Source organism: Dermacentor silvarum, chromosome 6 (assembly GCF_013339745.2).
Source record: "Dermacentor silvarum isolate Dsil-2018 chromosome 6, BIME_Dsil_1.4, whole genome shotgun sequence".
Classification (NCBI taxonomy): Eukaryota; Metazoa; Arthropoda; class Arachnida; order Ixodida; family Ixodidae; genus Dermacentor; species Dermacentor silvarum.
Genome location: NC_051159.1, coordinates 118564748 through 118591811, shown reverse-complemented (window position 1 = coordinate 118591811; position 27064 = coordinate 118564748). Strand labels below are relative to the sequence as shown.

General features: G+C 46.0%; 1 protein-coding gene across 1 annotated transcript in view; it reads left to right on the top strand.

The window, feature by feature from the left end:
• The first annotated feature begins 1739 nt into the window (after nt 1-1739).
• LOC119455912 (uncharacterized) overlaps nt 1740-27064 on the top strand; it is a 119428-nt gene continuing 94103 nt past the window's right edge. Inside the window, exon 1 of the mRNA XM_037717450.2 lies at nt 1740-1999. Coding sequence (XP_037573378.1) covers nt 1855-1999 — 145 coding nt within the window. The 5' untranslated portion in view covers nt 1740-1854. The remainder of the gene's footprint in view (nt 2000-27064) is intronic.

The following is a 27064-nucleotide window of genomic DNA, read 5'->3' as shown; positions in this document are numbered from 1 at the left end:
AGAAGGCCGGAAGCGCGCGGTCCTTCGCGCTCGAGGCGCGGGGGCGAGGCGACGAGGAGGGAGGGGGTGCATTATGTTCCATCGGCTGCTGCTCACAGAGCGACCGCGCGGGCGCCGTATCTTGAAAGAGATCTGCGACGTGGGCGAAGTGCTCGCCCGCGCGGGCCTCGCCTTCAAAGCGATCTGCGATAGGGACAGAATGCATGCGTCGAGTGCGGGTAGCTCCGTATGCGCTGTGCTTTGGACGTTTAGTTCGCGTTGAAGCGAGACGAGAGAGCGCGCGAAGGCCAATTTGCCTGCTGCTGCTGGCGCGCTTTCTCACTCCGGTGTTTTCACAGCGAGTTTCCGCGGTCATCGAGCGAGATTTGCTCATGTATACAGGTACGCGTGTGACAACGTGCTTGTCTATTTAGTTAGTAAGCAAATGTTTACAACTTTATACGGACCATTAAACTACCCTTGTTTCCTATAGCTCTCTACTAATTTGCTATCGCAATCGATGCTTCGCCTGTAGGGCGAAACCGACTTTTTTCTTCATTGTACCGTGCCCACTGGGTCATGAGTTCTCCAGTTAATTGAAAAAGGTTTGCTAGGACCTAGCTAAACGGTCACCAGTGACAGATCTCGGCAGTCAACACCGTGAGTGACACGTCCCGTGAGGCATAACCGAGAGCCCCTTGTTGTACGTATCAATGTATTTCCACTGCACGAATGCTGACCAAGTTGACGAATAACAGGTTCGAATTTTGCACTTGCAGTGTATTGAAGTGAACGTGAGGTATGCTCACTCGTTTTCAGCATTGCATAACGGCTTTCTAATTGATTTTTGAGTGTTATGGATGCCATATTCATGCCAGCGACAATGAAAATGCTTTTTCTCTGATAACCACAGCACGACTTGAGCTGGCCCATATCTTTTATCTAATATGGGAAAGAAACTGGGCGTACGTGACAGTACCTTGGAATTACCTCTCTGCTCAAAGATTGGTTCGTGTCGCTAAATGTTCTAGGAGTAACTACTTTATGGTTTGCAATCAGCCGACGGCGTCGTTGATTACATCTCTGGCGTCGTGAATTTGCGTCATGGCCATCCCAACCTGTTAGCCGGAATGCTATCAAGCAAAATGTCAAACGTGAAATGAGAAAGTGATTTTATGCATGCGCATATGAATACCAGCGGTGCGCTATCAATGCACGATCGGCCGCGCAGTAAGCAGAGAACGGCGATAAATACTCGGTTGGAATGACTAATTTGTTGATTAGAAGACACATCGAGGCAGAAGTTCGATGACAAGTTCTCAAGTCTGACAAGCTCGCACTTTGTCCCGCGCACACAGTCAGTCAAGTCGCGTAGTTCTGCCGAGAAGCCACCGACTCAATCTCTTTCAACACGCGGATGAACTCGGGCTCACCGCCTTCACGCACAATTCGTGCCGTTCTGCGCAGAATATTTTCTCACCCCCAGTGGCTGGCTGCAGGCAGAGCGCCAAGGCGTTCCGCTTTCCCCGGGGCGCCTACATCGACCTGTCCCGGAGGTGACGTCAGCAGTGAAAGAGAAGAGAACTTCCTGTAGCCTGAACGCTTGGAACGTCCAGAACCGCGAGAGAGAGAGAGAGGGGGGGGGGAGCTTTAGCAAATAAAAGAGGAGGAGTAGCACGGAGTAAGAACGGCTCGCGGAGCGAGGGAAGGGAGGGTGAGGGCAGGGGAGGCGTGGCTAGAGCGGGGCTCGCTTCTCAAGGCTCAGACTCCCGCGCTCGCAGAGTGCAGACCGGTGCCTGCGCGAGTGCACAGGGGCCGCATCCTTCCGGAGCGGGAAGTGAGAACGCAACACGCGGAAGCGTCGGGCGAGTGGCAATGTCCGGTTCGTGCTTGGCTTTCTGGACGCCGTCGTCGGCGACCACAATGTGGCGCGGTTTCTTCCGTCTGCTCTGCCGGGCCTTGTTACTGGTGTTGCTCAGCGCAGCCTTGGCAGATGCACTCGCCGTTACACCGCCTACGGGTAAGCTTGTTTATGCGATGCTGCGCGCTTGCCGGCGCGATGATGCTCCTGCGTCGCCGGCGCCGCTCCTGTCGGTTATCAGATATGCACGCTGCAGACAACGTGATGACATGAAGCGCGCTTTGTGCAATTGATATAGGGCAACCACAGAAGGAAATCTATACCGCAGCAGCGATGCCAGACCTAAGGTATATTTTCGCTGATTTAACCAGCCGCGGGTGATGCACTTGTTATATCGTTCAGCTGCTGACCAGGAAGTGGTCGGTTTGGTTTCCGGCACGGCGGTTGCATTTCCGATACGCGTGGAATGTGAAGATGCCGGTGTGCTTACATTTATATGCATACCATGGCACCCCAGGTGGTAAAACTTAATCTGGAGCCCCTTAATATACTGTGTCTTCTAGAGCCTCGGTGTTGTTTTTGCACGTTACGCCTCGCTTCTATTAATGTGTTTTCATTGCCTTATTCCAAGGCTGGGTGTTCTTGTCAAATGTGACGCATATAAGTATCGTCAATCAGAGCTTTGTCGAGTGGGGGAGGACTCTAATTTTGAAAACCAGCAGTGCCGTAATGTCACGCTTTCCAGTGTCTGCTTACCAACCAATGCGAAGCGACCTGTGATTCCTAAGTATCTCTCACGATTTTGTTCTATTTGAGACGCAGGGGATACAGGTAGTGTCGTACACCTTCCGAACGAGATGACGAGTACACCAATATTCTTATGCTTCCTATTCTTCATACATTTATTCGATAATGCGGTGAAATGAAGAATTTTGCTATATAGAGCAGCGATATGCGGGGTTAAATTTTGGAGCAATTTACGTTTTGGCGGTGTCAATAAAAATTCACTGCCATGTGGTAGCATGAAACCTGTCATGTGTTTGTGGCAAGCTTTTGTGGCGGCTCTACTGGTGGAGATCAAACAAATATATATATATATATATATATATATATATATATATATATATATATATATATATACTGTTCCCTTTCCTCTACACGAGAGCTATTGACCGATCGGTAGCCTCACTGTATGCGCAGTCTTCCCTATACGAGCGGTCAAGTGATTACGGCGAGGTTCGCCAGTTTCTGTATTTGCTGCTTTTCCTCTTCATGAGGCACTTCGTTTAAATTCAATGTGTCCTCCGATGGACGGCCTCCTAAATGGAAAAAAAAACGCACTTACCGAGGCATGAAAACATCTAGCCTTACCCTCTTCGGTTTGTTTCTTTGTAAACGCGCAATATCAAACGACCAAATAGAAATGTCCACTGGCTATTTCGACAAAAAAAAAAAAAAAAAAAAACCCGCTGAAAGATTCACAGAAATTCGAGCAAGGAAAGGCCCTCATTTCATCTAGCAGCGGAAAGACCGGCCTCACCTTACATGCATCTCCATTCGCGACCAGATATAGTCTCTGCTGTTGTAACCACAGTACTGGCGTAGAGGTAAACTAAATAAAAAAAATACGCTTAACATTTAAAGCAAATGCATTGCCAGAGTGCAGCAATCCTGGTATGGAACAGACACGCACATGGTAGGAAATGCCTGCTAGGCGCATTTCTTTCCTCCAAGCAGATGATCAACACTTTTAGGCTGTGTGCCAAGTTCGATTGTTAATATAGCTGGTTAGAAGTTGCGTTTGTATTTTAGAGACCAGTTGATTTGGTTACACGATGGTGCCGTATGGCGGTGACTTTTGGGGAGCTACGCTAAGTGTCCTAGGTGATCTTTATGAAACGTGCTTTTGTCGACAGGAGAAACTTTAACTTAGTTGTACCAGGAACTTTGTTTCAAAATATGTGAGCGAAGCAAAATCTCGCATGAATCTACATTATCATGTCCTGTGAACTCTATGTATTCAAATTGAAGGAACTAGAATGGCATAACCATGCATGAGGTATCCATGTTCAGCTGCTCCAATTTTCACGTATAATATGTCTGTAGTTATAATGTAGAAGAATAGATACGTGTCCGTTTTTTTTTCAGTGCGCCATTCTTTTTTAACTTGCTGTAATCCGTGCTTACGTTGTAAGCTGGTATATGTAACCTATTATGACCTATGTATGCATTTCCCACCCTGCTAAAATTCTCATTGGGAATGGCAGTATAAACAAACAAACAAATAGATAGATAGATAGATAGATAGATAGATAGATAAATAGATAGATAGATAGATAGATAGATAGATAGATAGATAGATAGATAGATAGATAGATAGATAGATAGATAGATAGATAGATAGATAGATAGATAGATAGATAGATAGATAGATAGATAGATAGATAGATAGATAGATAGATAGATAGATAGATAGATAGATAGATAGATAGATAGATAGATAGATAGATAGATAGATAGGGATTATCGCGTCGACTTCGGGCCACCACCTCTTTTTCAGCTTCAGCTCGTGCATCCTGCGAAGAAAAAGAAAATTTTCATCACCACCCTCTAGTGAGGCAGCAACAACAACTACTGCGCATAGCATGCAAGCCTCGGCCGCAATGTGTGGGTTGGGATGGATGTATACTAACGACTGAGCACCAACAGCACAGCGTTCGCGCTTGGGGATTTGCGCGGAATAAGGCTCGCCACGCAGACTTTGAAAGAGGCGGGGCCTGAGTATGTGTTTCGGAGGTCACAGCAAGTAGTAGTGAACCGGACGACAATGACATCGCGTGCATCGCAAAACGGTTCTCGAGAAACTGGCGGCGTCCGCTTTCAGAGTCTGCTTCTGCCGCAGCAAACGAGTTCAGAGCCGGAGGATTTGCAAAAATCTCGTTCCTTACCGGAATGTCAGACACAGCTATCTGTGAACTCATGCAACTGTGAAGAGACGATCGAACACGTGTCGTGTTTCTGTGATCGCAACGACATCGGACGCGACGTTCTTCGGAGCGTGTTAAACCGATTAGATAGCAGACCATTTTCGGACACAAAAATCCGCGCACCAGCGCACCACGCGTCGCGGGTTTACGCATCGATGCGGGCACTGCTATACGGTTTAAGAAACTGACTGGCCTCGGTGACCAATTGTAGCCGTTGTGTGAGGGACAACTGCATCTGTTTGCATTGAGTGCACCTTCCTCCCTCCCTCTCCTTTGTTTCTATTCATCCCTTAGCCCCCTCCACACAACGTAGGGTAGCAAATTGGACGCGCGTCTTGTTGGCCTCCCTACCTTTCCTTCATTTTTTTTCTCCTCCTCCTCCGGCGGCTATTTCTATCTTTGTTTGCGTGGTTTGTGAGGAATCCGCCATTTCGGGAGCTGCAGCGATGTAAGCTGTTGTTCAAATACCCAGGTAACATTTTGGACGGACATGGCAAGCGGTCGTGTCAGGTGCTTCATCGAACACTTGGCACGACGCGGGCCAAAAGGTACAATCTTGTTCTGAAATATGAACGAAACCAAAGCATCTGTACAACGGCTAAATATTATTTTAAGGTTGCTAAATGCTAAACGAATGTCACTGAATACTAACCGTTTGCTTTTTACCTGTATTTTTTTTTGTCGATACGTGGCGCAAATCCTTTTCGGTTCTTCGCCTTTGCCTGATATCCGGTTTTGTAATTGGCATGACTTTAACGTCGATTTTTTTCGCATTGCCTACCACCAAGTTCTCGTCTGACGTCCAGCTCTCCTGCAATTTTTGAGTTATATCTTTTTCACATTTGAGTCATCACGCACTTTCAGCTCGGCACACTGAAGCTTTAATGGACCGTGATAAACACTAGCGTGAAGAGCGTATATCTTTGGCGCTTGCCTACAGTAAACCTGCAATCAAGTAGTCACAAAGGGCAATTTTAAATCAATCTGGTGCGCTTCCTCGCCTTTCGGTCCTCAACATTATGTTACGTTTTTCTCGATATTACAAAGCATACTACAAGTTTCGGTGCCTTCGATAACCTCGCACCATAATATTCCTCAGAAAATATAGAAAGTCAGTGTCGAATGTTCCGCGGAGGTAGATTACACAATGGGTGCCGTTTCGAAGACAAAACGTGCCCGCCGGTGTTTGTTAGGTGTTGGTTGCGACCCCAAACGGCGTTCTCGTAAAACAGCATAGCATTTATCGGTGTTCCGCGTAAGGCGTCTGTGCAGCAATTTCAGGCACGAGCTCCCAGGAGGGAAAGCCTGCAGCGTCACTGTTAAAAAATTCAGTAATCAGGAAATGCGTTTAGAATGCATGCTGTGTCCGTGGTGCTCAGTTACCTGAGTAAAAATTGCAGTGCCCGGCCGTGATTTAGTGATTTTGAAAACGAAAGCTTTCGTGCAGGCAAACGCTTCTTTTCTCGTTTCATTAAAGAGTTTATTATTATTACTCTCGCTCTTGCTAATTCGCTCCATTATTCTTAACCTATTCTTGCGTGATGCCAGTGCCGTACGTATAACTTCACTACTTAAAACCATGGTTTTATACATAAGAAAACCGCAGCCTTTGCTTTCGCTAAAGCATTGAAGTGGACGTCCGCGTTTTCAAACAGAATGTCGCTGAAACGGTTCTCTCGAAGGATGCGTTCAATCATTGAGCTAAGAACTTGAAGGGCAGGCACATTCGCGGAATGATGACACTTATTGTAATGTGGCGAATACGTTCAGATCGGCTATCGAGTGCGATGAGGCTTATTTTACGGCTTTGTGGCGCACATTTTTTTTCCCTATATTTTTATTTTAGCGTTTTTTTTTCTCTAAATAATGCGACATGCGGTGAGCTTCCTTGTGTTCCTACAGCCGTGCTCTATTCTTTATCTTTGTAGTACTGCAGTCCTTGTGATCTGTCGGCTTGTTCTTTCTTTTCTCTGTACTTCCTATGTTTAATTTCGGTTTCTATCCCCGGCTTCTTAAAAAAAATAAGCAGGCTGTGGCACTTGCCAGCCTCCTTCTTCCCTTACTTCCCTCTCTGTCCTGTGCATATATGTTTTCAAACAAACCAATAACTACAATGATAATATAAACAAATATGTACACTTCAGTAGGCCTGAACCCATATTAATTTTACTGGCTTGTGGTACGCAACATCTCAGCATTCTATCGATATTTGTGTTGCTTACTTTTAAACAATGTTCTTTCGAAAAGCACCAGTACTTTTTTTGTGTGTGTGTGGTGTGCTAATCGGTTGTTTTATTCCGTTTAGGAAGCGCTTCTCTGCGCTCAAAATGTTCTTTAACGTGACATCGTCTACATTATTGGAAGCGACTCAACTTAGATTAACAAGTCCTTTAAATTTCTTGTGCTCTCCGGTGCGCGGTGCGTGGCAAGTTTATTGAAATAATTTACGTTCGCCCCTGGTTCGTTATCTGTGAAGGGGTTCAATACGGTTCTCTTTTTTGTCCACTCGAACGCATCTGCTCTCTTGCTTTTCTGTTTCAATCAAGTTTAGAAAATTGCTTTAGTCTATAAGTGTGTGGTCATACGAGCGGAAACACTTTGCTGTCTCGCGACAAAGCACTTTACGCTGTCCTCTGTATTATGTGCTTTCTTTTTTACCTTCCAGCGGACACCGGCTTCATTCCACCCGTCTGGTTTAGTCAGGTTTACAGAAACATAATTTTTTTAGGTTTCTTCTCTACTATTTCACGCATATCCAAGCGAGGAGTAAACACGTCATACTTAACACGTTCCGGTCTGCATGGTGCCCCATGTTCCTTCCATAAATATGATTAAAATTTAACGTCGTGATGAAATTTGTTTCTGTTTTGATTGAATTTAGTCCCAGAATTCCGTGAAATAAATTGCTGGCAAGGAACATGGCTGGCGTGTTACCAATATGCATTTAGTCCATCGTGCATTCATGTATCATCGATTTCTTTATTCTTGCAATGTTTATTCGCTCTTTCATATACGTTACACTTTTAAGAACTACAATTCAATATTTCTTGCCCACCATGACGGTTCCGTGTCCGGGTCCACGTCCTGGTCGACAGATTTCTTGGTGTAAGAATCAAGCCGAATTGAGACTTCCAGAGTTAGATTTTCTAGTTTAAGTGTGCTCGAAAAATGACTTTCCCATTTTTACCTCATAACGTTGAAGGACGGCTTTTTCTGACATTTCTGGTACCTGAGTGAGGAGTATGCCAGAAGTGCCAGTATCTTAATGGGCGTAGGTTAAGCTTTCTTGCACCCGTCGTGGTGGCGGAGTGGTTTAGGCACTACACAGCTAAGCCTGTGGGCCGTGGTATAATTCCAACCACAGCGGCCGCATTTCGATAATAGCGAAAGGCAAAAACGCCCATGTGCCATGCATTGCGTGCAGGGGAAAAACCCTAGGTGGTCGAAATTAATCCGGAGTCCCTACTACGGTGTGCCTTATAATCATATCGTGGTTTGAGCACGTAAAACCCCAGATTGATGTCCTTGAATAAACGTTAATTTAAGTGGTTGTTGTATTTGTTCTCGTCGGCTTCTTCAATCTAGAATGATTTTTTTTAAAGCTTGCTTGCCACAGCCGACTATGACTCTAATTATGATAACATGGGATCTAACCGATTCAGCTTCTGATCTGCACGAACGTCCGCTCAAGACCGTGTGCCGGACAGGCAGAGCTATGCTGATCATGCTGCCATTTAGACTTCCCTAGTGAACGACACTATGTATCCCATTATTTTAGGCATTGTGGCAACCGTGGCAGTCACTAACTTGTTGAATTCATCCTGTGTTCTCAATCTTTGTCTTTCTTTTCTGCGTTCTTATTCTTTCACAACTTATTTCTTTCAACACCAGCCAGCCATTGTACCCTTCCTGGTGACGTGGAATGTCATCGCCCTATTTCAAAGGCTACGCTCATGTCTTCTTTGTGTTGGCGGTGGTCGGGAAGCTGTTTCCTGTCGCTCCACTCTTCGTGATTCTTCTCCTTGCGAACTAAGCAATAACAGCCTATGCATTTCAGGCTTTAAACTTCCTCCGTTCAGAGACGCCTTCTAGCTCACCACGAGCGCAACGGGCGGCGCTGTCAGTGAATCGAACGGCTCTTCCCACCGGCCTGTCAGCTTTACGAGGCTCGCTCAACGTGCCTTCCAAGCGCCATCGATCGCGAGGCCTCCGCGGCACGCTCTAACGCAGTTACCCGGCACCGCCACCGTTTGTCCGCTATTTGCCCAAGTATTGTGTCGTTTTCGCGGAGTTGAAAGCCAGAAAGAAACCGTCTCTCTCTATTTTCTATTTCACAGCTAACGTCGTTTGCTTCACACTGAGCTTCGCCTATGTAGCAAAAACTTGCGCGTTTCCCCGCAAACTCGGGGGCGCTGACAGAGCCGTCAGTATTGGTAATAAATTATACTGGTTGCCGCTTTGGGAACAAAAATATTTCGGGCAATTTTGAGGAGGCTGCGTTTGACGACGTTCTTTGATATCCGCTACGAGTAATTCGCTGCTTTGTTGCTCAATGTTGTCTTCGTGCTGCAAGATGAAACAAATAATTTGTACGTGGAAGTGAGAAGACAGAGTGGTTGCATCATTGACCATGCAACCACTTGTGCAGTTGCACGAGTGCGTTGTCACTTTGGCTAATGTGAGACGTGTTCATTGAATGAAGGCAGCTAAAAATAAAGCACAAATTTATTCCGATCTTCGAAATTAAATTTCCCTTTCATACCTTCACCTTAGGAAACTGAATTCTACCCTTCCACTTAACTTCATAGGGAGGTAAGTGTCTCCATGAAGTACTTCCGTTTCCCTACCTAGTCATCGAACGATGTGACCTCCTACGACCGTGACTTTTCCAACAATGGCATGACTTCTTCGCATTCCCAGAGGAGGTGACGAGCACTCAGAGTTGCCTCCTTTGCGCGTGCACAGCATTTCACTTACAGAGGTGATTGTGTGCGGCCGGGGTCACGCGTAACCTTCACCGCTGCTTGCCAGGCAAACTTAGTGGTGATGCCAACGACTGATGCTACAAAATTTGGCCAAATTATCCTTAAAGGGGCAGTAAGACGCTAATAAAAACAAATCGACTCGCAGTCTTAAAGTAATAATTCAAAATCTTCATTTCATTCACATGCAACGAGACGGTTAATACTTTATTAAAAGACAGAGGCAAAGAATAACAAAGGCGAGTGAAAAAAGTGAGACAGACCTGCATTCCCGGGCATTGGCGACGCTACGTCAGTCTAACGTCCCTAATATGAAGGTATTTCTAGCTTTTGGGTTATTTCGATGCAGTAAAAACTCTGGAAACTTTCGAGGTGAAGCATTTTCATAGCTTTAAAACTCAATATTATCCTGCATTAACGATAACCAACTAACTAGACCTGAGCAAACGCTGCGGATATTCATTAGTGCGTGTAACGTGGCCGGTAAAAGACACGGACAGAAGCAGGAAATGAAGATACGCACACAGGGAACAAGATACACATCAACAAGAACGAAGATACACAAACTGTGCTGTGCGTGTATCTTCGTTCCTTGCTTCCGCCCGTGTCTTTACTCTCTTGAGCCAACAGGCCCTATGTCGCAACCCTACCGAAATCCATGACGTCATAGCAAACTGGCGCGGGTAATTCGTGGCGGCGTTGCCAAGCGGTCTTTTGTATTCCCTCTCCGCGCCCCGGACCGAGATACTCTGCTACGTCAAATGGGGGAGACGCCGGCGTCAAAATGGAATAGCGTTTTTAGGATAGGCCCGTCCACTCCCTCTAAACAGCTCAGTGGAAGCGGTAATTACACTGGTTCCGTGCAGTGCAATCAATTCGCCATTCGTTTCGTTCGTGAAGGCTGTTTGCCATTTGCTGGCCACTTTGCTGGTTCCAACGTCAGGATTGGATGATACGTGTGCGAGATATCTGAATGCACAACGTCAGGATTGGGTGATTTGGGCCTTTACGAACAGTTCTAGCGTATGAGCGTTTTTCTGAATATGGGTTGAGATGTTCAATGCGTATAGAGCAAAACGTCCTCACCAGCGACTCTCGAAATATCGCCAAGCCTGGGCCGTAGCATCGTTAGTTCACCGCGCTACCGGTTCCGTTCCACACATCGTTCGCCGTCGCGTATTGGTTTCACGCAGCTGTTCTCAAGCACCCATCGCTATCGCCGATGTGCTGCTGCAGCAGTTGGTGTATTTTTCCTATAATGCATGCATCATCTAACGAGGTCATCACAGGATAATGATACGCATATTCGGTATCGTTACTATCAGACAGATGCGTTTTATGAAATGAATGGCAAGATAAGGTGGGATCTCCTGTGGTGGCTCGTTGGCTGTAGCGTTCCGCTAGTATGCACGTGGTCACGGGTTCGACTTCCCGCCGTGGGGACTGCACTCCGGTCAGGGTGGAATGCATGAATGCTTCTGTACTTAGATTAGGGCGTGTGTTAAAGACGCTCAGGTGGTCAAAATTATTCCGAATAATCGAATCCGGCGTGTTTCATATCCCCAATATAGCTTTTAGAAAGCTGAAACCTGTCAGGTTGGTGATGAAAAAGACCCTCGGTGCTCGTGCAATAAACCTGTAATAAGCGTCTAGCTTAGTTGTCACATTTACCGAGAAAATCAGCTGATTTGGTCCCACGCTCTCTAGCAATTAGGGATAAGATACTGCACTATACCCTCTTCCCCTTCCCCCAACGCCGAGTAGCTGGCTAGAGGAATTTACCTCAGGCCGACCTCTCTGCATTTCCCATCATTAAACTTCTCTCTCTCTCTCTCTCATACTGCACTATCAAAAGCGAGCATAAATTTCCCTATCACGTACTTTATAATTTAGCTCGCAATGCCCATCACTGCATGCAGCTTCTGGTAAATCGCCCGTGAAGAAATATGCATGCAATTCCTGAATATACAATCTATTTGCATGCTTTCGCTAATACGTGACATTTATATTTGAAACTTCTTGCAAACACTGCACTAATTTTGGGAAGAATGCTTTATCTTCCACTGCTGCCCACGCCGGAAACCACACAGGGAAAGTATATTTGGTTATGCTTAAACGGACAGTTCAATACTGTGTTAGTTCGGTTGTTGACAAATCAATTTCGGAATGCCGACGTAACCAACCGTCGCCGCAGAGGATAACCAAGGGAGTGCTACGTTTCTACTTGAGAAGAGGTGTGTACGGCCGACTAGTGTTAACTGGTGCTGATGGCGGTGATCGTATGTCCACGAGGTCTCTCGCTTTCTGTCGGTTACGTTTATTACGATATCAAATAAATGGACACTCTATGCGCACTTTCGCCGTCTTCATCGCTGTTGGCGTCGGTGTCATGTTCCGTATAAAATCATAGTGCGATAACATCCTCCCCGCGCGTCGTACGTTGTATGAGCGAGGGAAAGCGTGCGAGGGTGAGCCGACGATGGAGGCTACTCAGGAGGCCGCTTCGTATGGCGTGGTCACGTGGGCCCGATCTTGAAAACGCTCTGCGATGGGGACCGAGTGCCCCGAGTGCTCATAGCTCCATGATCGCCGTGTTCTCGCCGCTTAGCTCATGTTGAAGTGAGAGGAAGCACGAAGGTAAATTCGCTCGTTGCTGCCGCCACGCTTCCTCACTCCAACGTTTTGACAGGGTGCCTCCGAAGTCATCGAGTGTGATGTGTTCATGTTTGCCTGTGCGCGCATGACACCATGCTTGTTAGTTTAGTTAGTAAGTCAATGCTTACAAGTTTATACGGCCGAATAAACTACTATCCTTACTTTGTAGAGCCGTCTCCTAATTTGCTATCGCAGTCGATGCCTCGCCGGCTAACCTTCGACTTTCTTATCCCTCGGCCGCTGCGTACCTCCAGTGCAGGGTAGCAAACTGGATTCTCTGCTGACTGACCTGCTCGTCATTTACCTTTATTTGGTCTCTATTTGTCTTTCTCTGTCTCTATACGAACTGCAGCAATTCACCTGACTCAAATACGCAGCCTCGTGGAAATTATTGAATATACGAAATCAATAACATTCAGGAAGTGTGCAGGGTTTCCTTAGTAATTTTATGCGCTACCTGCACTTTTTTCTTACACATTTCTATTCTTGAGAGCCTTCAGCATAGCCCACCCTGCCACGGCTGTTTTTGTAGTTCACATTTTTATCGATCCGAAAATATCGTCACTTACTCGCTGCGCGGCCAGGTACACGAATGATTTTTTGTCATTATCGAGAAGCTGCAATCATAGCCTATTAGTTTAAACTGAGAATCATGTAAGAAAGGTGCAGCTAAGGAAGCGGCAACTTTTATACCAGACACTTAATTAATAAAGCTAGCTAGCTGTGGTGAAGGGAACGATGAACCAAAGCAGCACTTCATATATTGGCCCTCCCAGCAACAACACCACAGGGCCTTTCCGCCCAGCAAAACGCGTGCATGATGTATCCAATTCCGCTTTGCAGAAAGTTAATAGAAAGTACCGGTATGTCATTAGAAACTCAACAAAATATCCGTAATAATTGAAACCTGTCGTCACCCCTTTTTCTTTCCTTCCGCGCCATCTGCGTACGTAGACGGATAAAAAAAAAAAAACAAAGGGAGAGGAAAATGTACACAATGTGGAGATAATTAATGCCAAAGGAAAATAAGATGACTAAGCAGGTTTACTACACAAGTATACCTCCAATTATCATTTATCACACTGATAGTTACGGAAGAAGAACGGGAAGCGGATGCAGCAAACTGGAAAATCAGGCTTTTTGCCCGAGCACTAATTGAATGCCGGCTTCTTCCGCGTGGTCTACCCTGACCTACTTTCATCGCTGTTCTGCCTACTACATCTCTTTCCAAGCCTTTGTTACGCCTTTCTTTGCGCTTTACAGTCCCGCGACCACGCAAGGCCTAGCGCGTATAGGTAACAAAACAACGCTGGCCCGACTCTGAAGAAGCATAACGAGTTTTCCCTGCAACATTCGGAGACTTCTTCACTCCGTCTTACTTCCCCTGCTTGCAAGCAAATGGAAATGAAATGGCGCCAAAGGCAGTCGCATTACTCTGTCTTGCTTGTCTTTGAGTAGTGAGAAAGCAGTGCTCTCAGCATGGTGGCCCGGGTCGGTCGGTGTTGCGACGAATGGCGCAACACCGTAATTATATACGACTAACGACCTTCCACTCGTTCGTTTCTTGCATGCCTCCAAGTGCTAACTTTGTTTGTCGTGTTACTGCGCTTACTTCGTCCTCATTCCCGGCCTCTTTCCCGCAGTTAGCGTGTTTTCTGCGGTTCCATCCACCGCGTAAGCGTTGTATGTTTTGCGAGATCCATTTCATTATCTTCTTTTTTTCTTTCCAGGGGCGCAACCCGGGTGTTTTCAGTGAACAATCACGTTCAGAAAGAAAGAAGACAGAGGGAGCAAAAAAAAAAAAAAAGACCTGCCGAACTTCAACGTTGTTAGCAAACTCTGCCACTTTCGTTTCTTCACACTTTGATGAAGCGCGGCGAGCGAGCTACGCTGGCGCCCCCTGGCCGCTGAAGCGCGCTGCCTAATTAACGTGGCGTCTCCTCTTTCTCGTTATGCAGCGCCACCGCGGCTCGCCACATTCTTCGTTTCTTTTTTTTTTCTTCTTTTATTCCATGAATCAAGATTTGATCTTTGCGCCGCAAATGGGAAGGGGGATTTCTTTTTATGTGGTCTGTTTAACTCAGGCGTTCTGTTTAGCTCAAGCAAAACCGTCTACGCGTTATATTCAGAAAAGGCCTAATATATTGACATAATAATACATAATAACTCAATATAATGGCAGGTTCACCCAGCCGAGAGAGAGAGAGAGGCAGGGAGCTTAACCAGAGGCAAGTTTCCGGCTTGCTACCCTGCACTGGGGTGGAGGATATAGGGGTTGGAAGGAGGGCAAAGAGAGAGAGAAAAAAAAGAGAAAACAGGAATAGGTAACAGAAAAGGTGTTGCAGCTGAAATTTTTGGTGGGGAAGGGTGGAGGGTGGTGGTACGGCGTTCAAGCGAAGGGGGAAAGTGCAGGTTAGACGTCTGGTTTAATGTAGCAAGTAAACTTTGCCAACTTGATCAGCATTGATGGCGAAGGAAGGAAGGAAAACATTTATTAGGTTCTACAAGTTGTGAGTTGCATCACAAAATAGGCTGCTCCTACGTTGGGACCGGCAGGCAGAGCCTTTTGGCCGCGTCGTGGGCTTGCTGGACGGCCCATAGTTGCTCGGTCAGGTCCGGGCTGCGAATCGCTGCCTTTAGCCTGTCCCGATCCTTGGCTAAATTTTCGTTGGTTCTGCTGCACGACCAGAGCATATGTTCTAAGTCAAGTGGTGCATTGCAGTCTGCACACTGTGTGTTAGGATATTCGTCTGCCATGTAGAAATGTAGTCTTCTTGATGTGAGATAAGTGTTTGTTTGGAGTTGTCTTAAAGTAAGTGCCTGTGGCCTTTTTAATGTAGATGCGGAATGCTAAATTCTCTTCGGCTGAGATAGAAATGTTTTGTGAGCTCGTTGTATGTAGAGCGGGCATCCCTGTTCCCTTGGAGCTGGTTTGTACCCTCGAGGGTGGCGTCGCGGAGGGTCAGTTCTCGCGCGCTCTTATGAGCCATCTCGTTGAGATTTGTGGGGGGCCTTCTCTATATTGCCTAGGTGTGCTGGGAACCAGCATAAGGAGTGGTAATAGATCTTGCTCTTTTTGATGAAGGGTAATGCCTGTTGTGATATTGTACCTTTCTCAAAAGCTCGGACTGCACTTCGTGAATCGCTACAAATATATGGTCTACTTCTATCAGTTAGTGCTAGAGCGATCGCTACTTGCTCCGCGACCTCTGGTTTGTCAGTGTTGACCGTGGCTGAGTTTATGGTCTTGCCTTTGTTGTCTACCAGCGCAACAGTGAAAGCTTTTCTGTCCACATGTCGGGCGGCGTCTACGAAGCAAACTTTTTGCTTTTCTTTGCGAATGGTCCGGAGTAGGCAGGCTCCTCTGGCTAGTCTTCTCTCTACATTGTGTTCAGGGTTCATGTTGAGGGGCAATGGTCTGACTGCATATTGTTTGCGAATGTCCAGTGGTATGTCTGCATATAGGGAGTTGATCATTGCTGCGTCAAAGTCTAGTTCTTGGAGTAAGGCTCGACCCGATCTGGTGTTTGATATTCTTGCGATTTGAGTTCTTTCTTGCCCTTCTGCAATCTCCTCTAAGGTGTTATGTACGCCAAGTTGCATTAGGCGTTCCGTGCTTGTGCAGTTAGGGATACCTAGCGCTTGTTTGGCTATCTTCCTGAGCTGGACATTTAGCTTTTCTTTCTCCGAGGCTTTCCATTTGTGCATTGCCGCTACGTATGTGAAGTGGCATAAAGCGAAGGCATGCATTAACCTGAGCAGGTTGCCTTCTTTGAGACCCTGTTGTCTGTTGGCCACTCTTTTGATTAGTCTCATAGCGTTGTCTGTCTTGTTTATTAGCCTGTTCATCACCTTAGTGTTGGCTCCGTTTGCTTCGATTACCATGCCAAGCACTCTGATTGATTCCACTATCGGAATTGTGCCGCCATTTCTAGTGTGAATATTGATGTTACGGTCCTTAGCGTAGAGCCATCCTTTTGGCTTGGGTCCGGGCCTAGTTGGGGTGTGTAGGAGTAGTTTGATGGCGAAGTGGTTCGGCAATAATAATGCGCTTGTGCTGTGTACTTTTGCTTTATTTGTATATTTGTACACACACGTTAACAAATACTTCTGCAACTCAATTAATACACTGAATTATCTCGACACGTTCCTTCGCTTCGTTGTGTCTTAGCTTCATATGGTTGTTAAAATAGACGCCCCTGGTCGCCCCCCCCCCCCCCTCCACAATTCTCCTCGTACACTATTGTTTTTGTTTGTTTATTTCTCATCGGAGCAACATAATGTGCGATTTAATACCGTTCGGATAATTCTGCAGTCGGAAAATACAGCAGCAGCTGGTGCTCACTTTGCTTACACGAAAACGATAGAGCCGAGCGTAACCTAACTACGTCCACTGAACTGTAACAAATTTGACGCAGCAATGGCAGCACGGCTGACTTTTTCTGTTTACTATATCTCAGTATAATTAAAAAAAAAGTAAGGCCTTAGTACTCTAGTGCATTGCGCACTTTGCCGTAACACGCGCATCTGGTACATCATGCTCTTCTTTTTTTTTTTCTTGGCGATGCAGTGGGTAACGTGAGTGCTTTCGGAATGCTTCTGCATTTCCACATTACCAGCTGAACTGCTGCAAGTCTCCCGACCCAGTACGCATCGCAGCGCACATAACCACTGCGAACTTGAAAGCGTCTTTTCTTTTTTTTTTTCGTCGCGCTCTGAAAACCGCGTTTTACGGAAGGGATACAGACTCCCGTATTAAAATTCTAAAAGACGAAACGGCAGAAAAAGAAATAAAAGGAAATTTAGCGACTCTCGCGCTTGGATATACGCACAACTCGTCTCTACATCTTCACCTTTTAGCTGCTCTATGTTGAGAAGAACGCAGTCGAGCGTAAAGGTTATGAATGCACCGAGCCGGCGCTTTTTAGCACTTGCCACGCTATACCATTTCTGCGAAGCCAAGCGAGTCACAGGAAGAAAGGCACAACGTGAAAGTGGAAATTTCGTAAAGCAATAACGCTAAGATGCGCCAGTATTGTGCTTCTTGAGGACATCACTAAATTAAAAAAGCAATAAACGTTGATGAACAAAGGCACAAAAAGGAGCTCCAACATATAGAGACACGCATTTCACAGAACAGCAGAGGCAGATCTGTACTCATTGCTTTGAGAAGCGACGTCCTTGCTTTTAATTTCTTTATTACTATTTTTTTTTCAATGTTTGCCTTTATACGCTACACGGCGCCCTCCCTCCAACCATTTCCTTCCTTTTTTTGTAGCGCCTTCGTCGTCGATGTACGACAAGGGTGACGTGTCAAACCATCGAGCGTCGTACGTCTGGACCGCGGCGTTTTGCCGAGATGACGACAATGCTTTAGACCTTTCTTTTCTGGTCGGCGAGTGGACACTCCTGTGCTCCCCGTGGCGTTATATAAAACTGACCATCTTTCATCCAGCTGCTACACGTCCCATGCTAGCACAGAGAATGCATGACTGCAAAGGAACCCCGAAATTTTTTTATTTGTTTTTATTTTAGCTTCTCTTTTTCCGTCTGGTCAGCTGTAACATGCAGGGCAGCAGGAGCTCGAGTTTCCAGTCATTTATACGAGGCTGAAAGCATAGCGCTTTTTAGTCTAAAGGACCCAACTGCTCTTATTTAGGTACTCGTTCATCAAGCGAATACCTAGTTGGATCTAAATGCATTGCATACTAACATCAAAACTATGTTCGACATTTCCGAGCCACGACAAGAAAGATCTGAAAAGGTTGCGAAAAATTAATATCTTCAGTTCAAGTGCCTCGAGCAGCCGTCGCGCGGCAATTTTGCATGTATTCGCGGGCTTCTTTCACGCTCGGAAAACACTTTCATGTAGAACGTATTGAGCAACACAAAGCTATATCGATAGTTTTTCATGCTGCTCTACAAATTTCTCATTGATACTTTTCACCTAATTATAATACTTGAGAAGGTAATGAATTATTTAGAATAATTAAGTAACTAGGCGGAATGCAAGAAGTAAGCTGAGTATCTCCAAGCGACAGCAAACAACATTACCTTGGTTCTGTTCAGCTACCTGGCATTTACATAATTTTAAATCTTCCTGCATGATAGTTGGGACACCCTGTACATATATATAAGAAGAAAGGGAACCGAGGGGCCCCATTATCATTAATCTTATGATAAGAAGCCAACAAACAATGACACCAAAGATAACATACGGGAAATTACTTGCACTTAATAATTGAAGTAAAGAAAATAATAACAAAATAGAAATTAAAATGAATGAACAGAAAACTCTGTCCGCAGGTGGGGAACGATCCCACGTCTTCGCATTACGCGTGCGATGCTCTTATACAATTGAGCTGCCGTGGAGCCGTTTTCCCATCTACTTTCTGGGGTAGTTATATTTTACAACTATATAGAACTGACGCTGGGAGCGTGGATGTGAATCTCCGAAGTTTATATATATATATATATATATATATATATATATATATATATATATATATATATATCAGTTAATTAAAGAATAACAGGAGCCTGCACAGAAGTAGTTCAGTCCTCTTGATGAAGGCCAGACCCTGGCCGAAAAACGTCAGTAAAGTCCTGTTACGTTTTTCCTACGTGCTTCTATATATATATATATATATATATATATATATATATATATACAGTCGTTTTCTTTGCATAACATACCTGTGATGGTCAGGATCGTCACGTTGCAAGGCGTATGACGCGAGGAAGATGGAGGAGACGGTGCGTGATTATGAAACACACGACAACTACAATAGACGGCACACAGACACGAAAGAACATCTTAAACTAGATCAGGATTGTTCAAAAACAAGTAAAACACTACGCAATTTCACGAGTTTGCTGTTGAAGTCCGGAGGATGGTGAGACTCGTAGAGATGAAACACTCGCGGGTACGGTGATGTCCGACGTGTCCAAATAGAAGAAACAGCACGGCGCAGGAAAAGCTGGTCGGCCCACAGCTCAGTAGACGGCAGCAGGCCGATCTGAGGTCTCGTGCAAGGCGACGACCCCAGGCGATCTTCGTCTCGATGACGGATGCCCGGTCTCCTGAACCTCGCGCGTATACATATAGGTGCGGGTTCGAGGTTGCAGCAGGCCGCTCCGAGGTCCTCATGCTGGGCAACGACCCGAAGCATTCTCTGTCCCGAAGACGGACGCCCGGTCAAGCGAACCTCACGCGTAGATGTGGGTTCCGTAGGCTCTGTGGCCCTAGTCGTGCCGGCGTGGGAACCATTCCTCTGCGCGAACCCCTTCTCATCCGCTGCACGAGCCTCGCGTGTCTTTCTTTTCGTCCTCTTGTTGAGTCAGCCGCACTGTCGTCTGCTCTTGCTATACTTATTTTGTGAGTACTTCTTCAGCAATAGCCATTAAAGGGGTCCGTATGCTGTATGCCAGTGATGTAGCCGCGCTATGAAGCACAAAACTTCGCATGACCGTATTTCTGCATGAGAACATGAGCAGAGCAATGAAGTGTCAATTACCGAATAAGTACTGCGCATAATATATGTCTATTAGCATGCTGTGCCATATTCGCGCATAGAAAATGCGGTTTACACCGCATAGGCGTATGCACGTGCAGGGTTTCAATTCGATTTCTGTAAGCGTCCGTGTTTGCTTCCGAGTCTGTGTCAGAGAAACCCGATATCGCTGGCTTCGAAATTGACTTTTTCCGTGGCCCGGCTACGTGGCCTGTAAGGGAATGCTATGGCCCGCTGAATCTTCAATCTGCCACGTGCACACATACCGTACACAAACACGAGAACCTCCGCTATATACGTACCGGTTAGCAGTTTACATTCGCGAAGGCCCTCAATATGCGCCATTACCTGCTATCACTCCAACGTAGCTGGATTTTACGCTGAAAGGCTGTGTGCTACCCTCGCCAGGCAATCGATTCACTATGGGTGCCCGGCGCAATCACTAAGCGTCGATAAAGGCAGGATTCCCGCCCGCATGAGCTGTTCGGCGTTGTCGAAAGAACCTCCTTAATTACGCACCCCTCAGAGCCACCGTAGTGTATGCTGAAGGTTTGTGTGTTCGCAGGATTTCTTTTTCTAATAAGGTTCTGCACTTTTATTGTGTATAAGACGCGAAGCCATGTGAAGTTTTGTATATTTTACATGCGCACCATAACACAGTGTAAACCAAGGGTTGCCCAGCAACTATTAGTAGCGAAACTTCATTGTGGCCTTGGCTGCCCGGTTCAGTGTGTATTACACTAACCCGTTTACGGGTGTGAGGATGTTATTGATAACGACAGACGTTGTACCTATTACTCAAGGCCCGTCGCTGTACGTTCGCCCGCAGTTATTGAAACAGATAGATCGACAGCAAAGAATTTCCGGGAAGTGCTTGACTGTGGGCCAGGTGCTATAATCGCGGACATAGCCCAACGACTACAGCGCCCAGCTCGGCTTCGATGGCTGCGTGGTTGAAACTCAGCCACCGGACTTGCACCGGTATGCAGGGTGTCCCAGCTTATAAGCACGAAGCTTTAAAGAAGACGGATCATTCTAAGCAGCCGTCTGCCCGGAAAAGCAATGTCATCAAATAACCTCAGTGAGAAAGCACGCCATTCATATGTTACTGGGCCAATCAGTGACGATAAAGGCAGGCGTGTTCCTTCCCCGACGCGCCGCTAGTTCGCGGCCACAACAGCAGCACCAACATCAAGGAAACGTTGTCCTAGCGGCGAGCCCCAGGTGCTGGAAAGATGGCTGAAAGCACCCTCCTTACGAAGACTGCCATCACCTTAAGTAAGGCGCTTTATAGAGGCTCCCGTGATTGTTTTACATAAAGCGGCAGCGTAGGCAAAGCAATCACGCATTAGCGCGGGAAGAATACTTATCTACTGGCATTTTTTACAACAAATGAGCAACATAAAAAAATGTCACAGTTTCGCCCTAAGGGCGAAGCAATGAATGCGATAGCAACACAGCAATGTCATACGAAGTAAGGTGAGCGGCTTTGGTAGCAATATGAATTGTAGTAAACATGAGCTGATTAAGTAAGCAGGTGTGCTGCGGCGTAAGTAGACCGACATGAAGAGAGGCTCGATGACCACGAGAAGGCGCGTGTGAAACGGTGGTGTTGATGAGAAGCGCTTCCCGTGGGCAGCGCGTGCGAAGGGACACACCTGTAGCGCTGCACTGCCGATCCGGACAGCATTGCATGTGTAGCGTGCGTTGGAAAATGTGGCCCGACTATTACTAACTGAATGAACAAGCGTGGTGTGAGCGCGCATAAACAAACATGAATAGATCACACTGAATGACTGCAGACAACGACTGTCAAAACGCTGGCAGCAAGCGGATACGCCGCAGCGGCGAAGGTACGTGCGGTCTATCGCTTCAACGGAAACTGAGCGGCGAATGCACGGCGCATAAAGGTCAGAGCCGTGTGGAGATAAGAGACGGTACGAGCGAGCGATGAGCGCGGTTGTTGGCAGAGTGGAAGTGCCCCCCCCCCCCCCCCCCCCCCGCTCCCTCCGGCGCTGGCTTCCCGCTTCCTTGCTTGTGCGTGGGAGATTGAGTGCGTTCGCTCTCCGTGATAGCGCGCGTCCCCGCACGCTTCCGCTCGGGCATACGGCACGCGGCGAAGATTTTATCTATAGGGAACCTCATGGCGACGGCGACGACGACGGCGACGCCGACGGCAGAAATCCGGTTTAAGTGTCCATATAATTGCTATCGCAATAAAAAGAGGTGTCAACAACCGAACGAGCATATATAGACAAAACAGGCTTACGGGCCTTACGGTCATTCACTAAAAAGAAGGCAACTTAAGATTTTAAACTCTAATCAGGCTACTTTCAAATGAATCTGAATGATTATGTCGCATTTACGAAAAAAGCTTGTATCAGACGGCATACACAAACGCATGAAGACTTGGCGGAACTTCTGCCACCCTCTGTGAGATTATTATTAAGGTTGTCGCATAACTGATTAGAAGAAGGTGCCGCCCTTCACTAAATGTTGTATATCAACCTGCTTTGAAAAGTAATCTGAAACGTCTTTGAAGCATTGTGCAGGCGTAGACCTAATATTTATTTAAAATTTATTGATTTCATAACAAAACAAATAAATGTTCTTGGCACGCTGTTGACTTGCTCAGTGACTCATTCATATGATCGTTTTTATTTAGTAGGTTGAAATATTGAATTACCTAATAATAACATATTACTTCTCTAATTATATTACACGCTCATTCAAGCATACGACATAACACCTGGTGTATGTGAAGCATAATGGCATACCTTTGTTTAGGCGAACTCGCGAGCAGCGCTTCCGAATATCGTAGTTGTGAGTGGCGTTAAATGAATAATAGTTCGAAGAAATGACGGAGTTTCCCACCTCGCAAGGCGTCGTTAGAAGGGTAGTCCAATAAGCGATTCCAAATCGAAACTCTCATCCAGCTCGGCGAACGCGTAAGCATCAAATGATATCCTCCCCCCCCCCCCCCCCCCCCCCTATCTCAGATAGGGCAGGAACGCAGACGCCTATACCTCGGTCCCTCGCAACGTTCGTGGCAGGGACACAGCCGGCCAGGGGCCCACACTGAAACCCCGCAGGCGGGGCATGAATATTCATTACCTGTGAGACAGGCTCCCATAAGCCGGCGAATGATTTCCCCAGCCGGAGCTTGACTCTTGGAGATCAGTCTCCGCTGCCATCTCATTACTTCAGAGACGAGCGAAAGGCCGGGGGGGGGGGGGGGGGGGATTTGTAAGGCACTACACAAAGTTCACAGGGACATGTAGGCTGACGAGGGATGTGGAATGGCCGAGACAGAAAATGGAACGTCCTTGACCGCGATCTATGGCATCGTGGTCTATTGCGTCGTGCTTGGTGCACGGTGCGCATGGTATAATCATCGTTGACCTATGAGGGCGACCCTGATCGATGTCTGCTTGTGTTTCGCTCCTATTAAGAAGTTTCTCGCCAGTTAATTGCACCCGCTACCTATTGAGAAGTTTTTCACCAATCTTTGTGGTATTGCGGCTGTTTAATTACGATAACTAAGAGACCTGAAATAAATGTATACTTGAAGAAATAGGGCACGCTGGTCTTTGTTTTGGTACTTTTGTGCTTCCATGCATAAAACAACGTTTTTTGTTTTTAAGAAAGTAACTTGAACGCCAATATATTTCTCCGCAAAGTTCCGGAATTAATATCTCGAAACTGGTGTTCTCCTGACAATTAGTTCCAAGTTGATCCGCCTTCCGAACTCAACGGCTAGAATTTGTGAATTACAATACGGGCAACAAGGTAATTAGTTAAAGACCTAAGTAGTGAGTTTTTGTTAATTAGTTGATTATACCTTTCAATTTTTCGTGCAAGTAGTATTCGCCTCTTCGAGCAGACCAGATCATAAACCAGAATGGTGCTCTCTGCCATAGGCAAGCTTTAAACAAATTTGGAAGTGTTCGCTGAAACGCACTGTTGTTCAGGGAGGCGAAAGGTGTCACAACGGAAAAGTTGTTACCACACTTGCAAATATTCGCGATAACTTTTGTAAGGAGGATGGTCGTAAGTGCCCTGATTCTTCCTTTGTTCCTGCATGGTAACTACCGATTGATCTCCAATCACGTGAGGGTTAAGGGTCCACTTCTCAAAGTATTTCTTTCGTATGAACCGTTCGCGAGTGGTCGACCTCAACCACAAGAAACACGCTCGCTTTTGAGTTTGACGGGTGCTTCTCTTTTTTAACTGCTTAAAATACAAAACAGTTTTCTGAATACATGCCCAAATTTGCAAAACTGGTTCATACGAAATCCGACTCTTTCGCAGGAATAAAAGACAGAAATGGATACAGATGTACAAATCATTTCAGACGCTAGAGAATTTCAAATAAGTAATTGGCTGCTACTTGTTATAACTTATAACGAATAGAGTAATATATCGATGCTGCAAGTCAATAGGAATCAAGCTTTACGAGCAACTTTTACGAACGCCCTGTAATTCGCGAGAACTGTCTAATGTCCGATAAAAAAAAAACTTGCTTTGCTGCCGCACATTCGATGACATAAACTGGCTGACTGCCTTTTATCTTAACTCTCGCGGTTCACTGCAGGCGGTGTGAATCAAGGTTAAGTACGCACACACGCACACACGCACACACACTGCAGACCTATATAAGGGCTACAGAAAGAGGGAAAGAAGTATACAAATGCAAAGTCTACGAAAACACAATAAGGCCCACAAGACCAAAGAAAAACACATAGCAGTAAGCTTACGCTTCTTATTATGCAAAATCTGTTCACATGTCGTCACTAAAAACTTCGGTAGCAACGTAGGAAGTGTCTGGGGCAATGAATTTCAAAACCTCATTGTATGCCTAAAAACTATATTTGAAGTTAATATAAGAAACAAACAAACAAAAAACATTGTTTCACATTTTGCTCTGCTAACAAGGTATGAGTCCTCGATGTCGGTCGCGATTGAGAACGTTTTTCTTTTTTTTTCTTCATTCTATTTACCTTGAAGCTGTCGCATTCAACCTCTCTCTATATATTTCTTTCTTTATTTAGAGGGGTTAAAAGTTTACTATAGAGAGCCGTCCTCAATGTAGGCGTTAGCGCGTTACGTGGTATTCGCTCCCATTATTTAATTCTTCAATGTTCCTAAACAATCTTAGTGTAGTTGAAATACAGTAAACTCCCGCTGACCGAGAGAGCGGTCTCGCAGACGGTCTGCAGTTGGCGGTTGCGCCATTATAAATGATTCATGCATGTGTGAGAAATCTCCTTACAGATTACGCCCTTTGGTGGAATTTCGCTCCCACCAAAAGAGGCCTTTCGCTCCGGGCTGTTCTACTCTTTGCAGAGAGCGTCAGAGTACCCGCATGTCAAAGCTCAGCCTTAAATCAGCCTTTCATATGGCCATCAGAAATTTTTAAAATAACAACATTGAAATATTACAATGAATTTTTCCCCCATTCATTCTAAAAACCATAAATCATCTGGTTGGGCAATCGCTGCGCCATTTAAAGCGAAATGTTATCAAGTTAGATGAAAATGTTACATTCTGGTATTTGGTAGCATCAAAGTAAGTTCTGAATCCACCCCGTAGAGTTTTCCATAAAACATGGAAAACTGTTACAATCCTAACATTGGCATATTCACATTGGCATGCTGAATATGTCAGTGTTAGGATTGTAGAAACGAACTGCGGTCTTATAGTGGTAAAGTGACCCTTTCTAATTAATTTCACTTCTGCAGCAATAAACGAAATTTGCTAAGCACGTATTGCTTTGCACAGCACACTCCACTTTTCTATTTTCTTTTTCATCTATCACTTTCTATCACTTTTCAGTTTTGTATACACACTATCCACAGCCTGGCCTTCATTTTCCCGAAATACAAATGAAGTGCTTTTGTCCGATTTACCGAGGATCTTGCGGAAAACTATACTACATGGCACGTGGAGCTAATGAAAACAGGTGGAAAACGAGTAATATATATTTATTTGGTAACAATCGTAATTGAGGCAGAAACATTATACCATTTTCCCACACACAAGCCTTAAAATGGCCACCATTGCAATTGAATGAGAACTGAGTGACACGTACAGTTATCCTGAGACACGGAAAAACGTTGCGGATCAAGGCCAATTGCGGATCACGTGGGACACAGCGGTGCGTATCACTGCCATGCCTGCACAGCGCAGGCTTGCGAGCTGCAGCAATGCAAAAGCTGAGAGAAACGAAGGCACTTCAACTTGGCAAGAAAAGAGAGACAATGGGCAGTATGGGACACAAAACAAAATAAGCTTCGCTTGCTGTGGCAATGACTTTCGATGGCTTTTCTATACGGCTCCTCACCGCGTTGGGGTATTGAAACTCAGGAAATTGCGGCGATGTGGTGATGAGCCTAACACCTTTTCACGGTTCGTTTATGGAAAGCGACTTAAAGTAATTTCGCCATCCATGTTTTCTATTCAAATGAAGGATTAGAGCATTTGATCTCAAAAGTTAAAGAACATATATATACATATAGATAGCGGAAACAAAACACATATCAACAAAGAATAAAAAAATAAAGAGCCTTCTACACTGCTTATAACAAAGACGGTTCTCACAAATTCAGTTCTCACAGTTGTTAGGTGTGTCCGACTACACAAGGACAGTGTACAGAGAGCGGGGTCCAGCTCACCAACAATTTGGGCACATGGTCGCGTCGGTGAAGAGCGCCGAGCCGTCGTCGAAGGAAGGCACTGGTCGCTCCTTGAGCGAACTCCAGGTTGTCATGCGATGGGACCTTCTGCTGGTTCAGGAGGTTAGGCAGTCCAGGTTCTGCCTGTAGAAAACTGGAAGCTCGAACCCGTGGCCCGACAGCTCACTCCAGTCACGCGGTGGGACCATGTCCTAGCTCCGGAGGCTAGGCAGACCAGGTTCTGCTGGTCGGAGTCTGGAAGCTCGGGCCCACGGCCCGACGGCTTACTCCCGCTCCCGGCGGACGCTAACTTCTTCGGCGCTCGATCGCTTGCGTCCGAACACCACCACGCCGTTTTAGGTGATGATGATGATGTCCTCAGCACATGGCTCGTACCCACTTCGGGGGATTG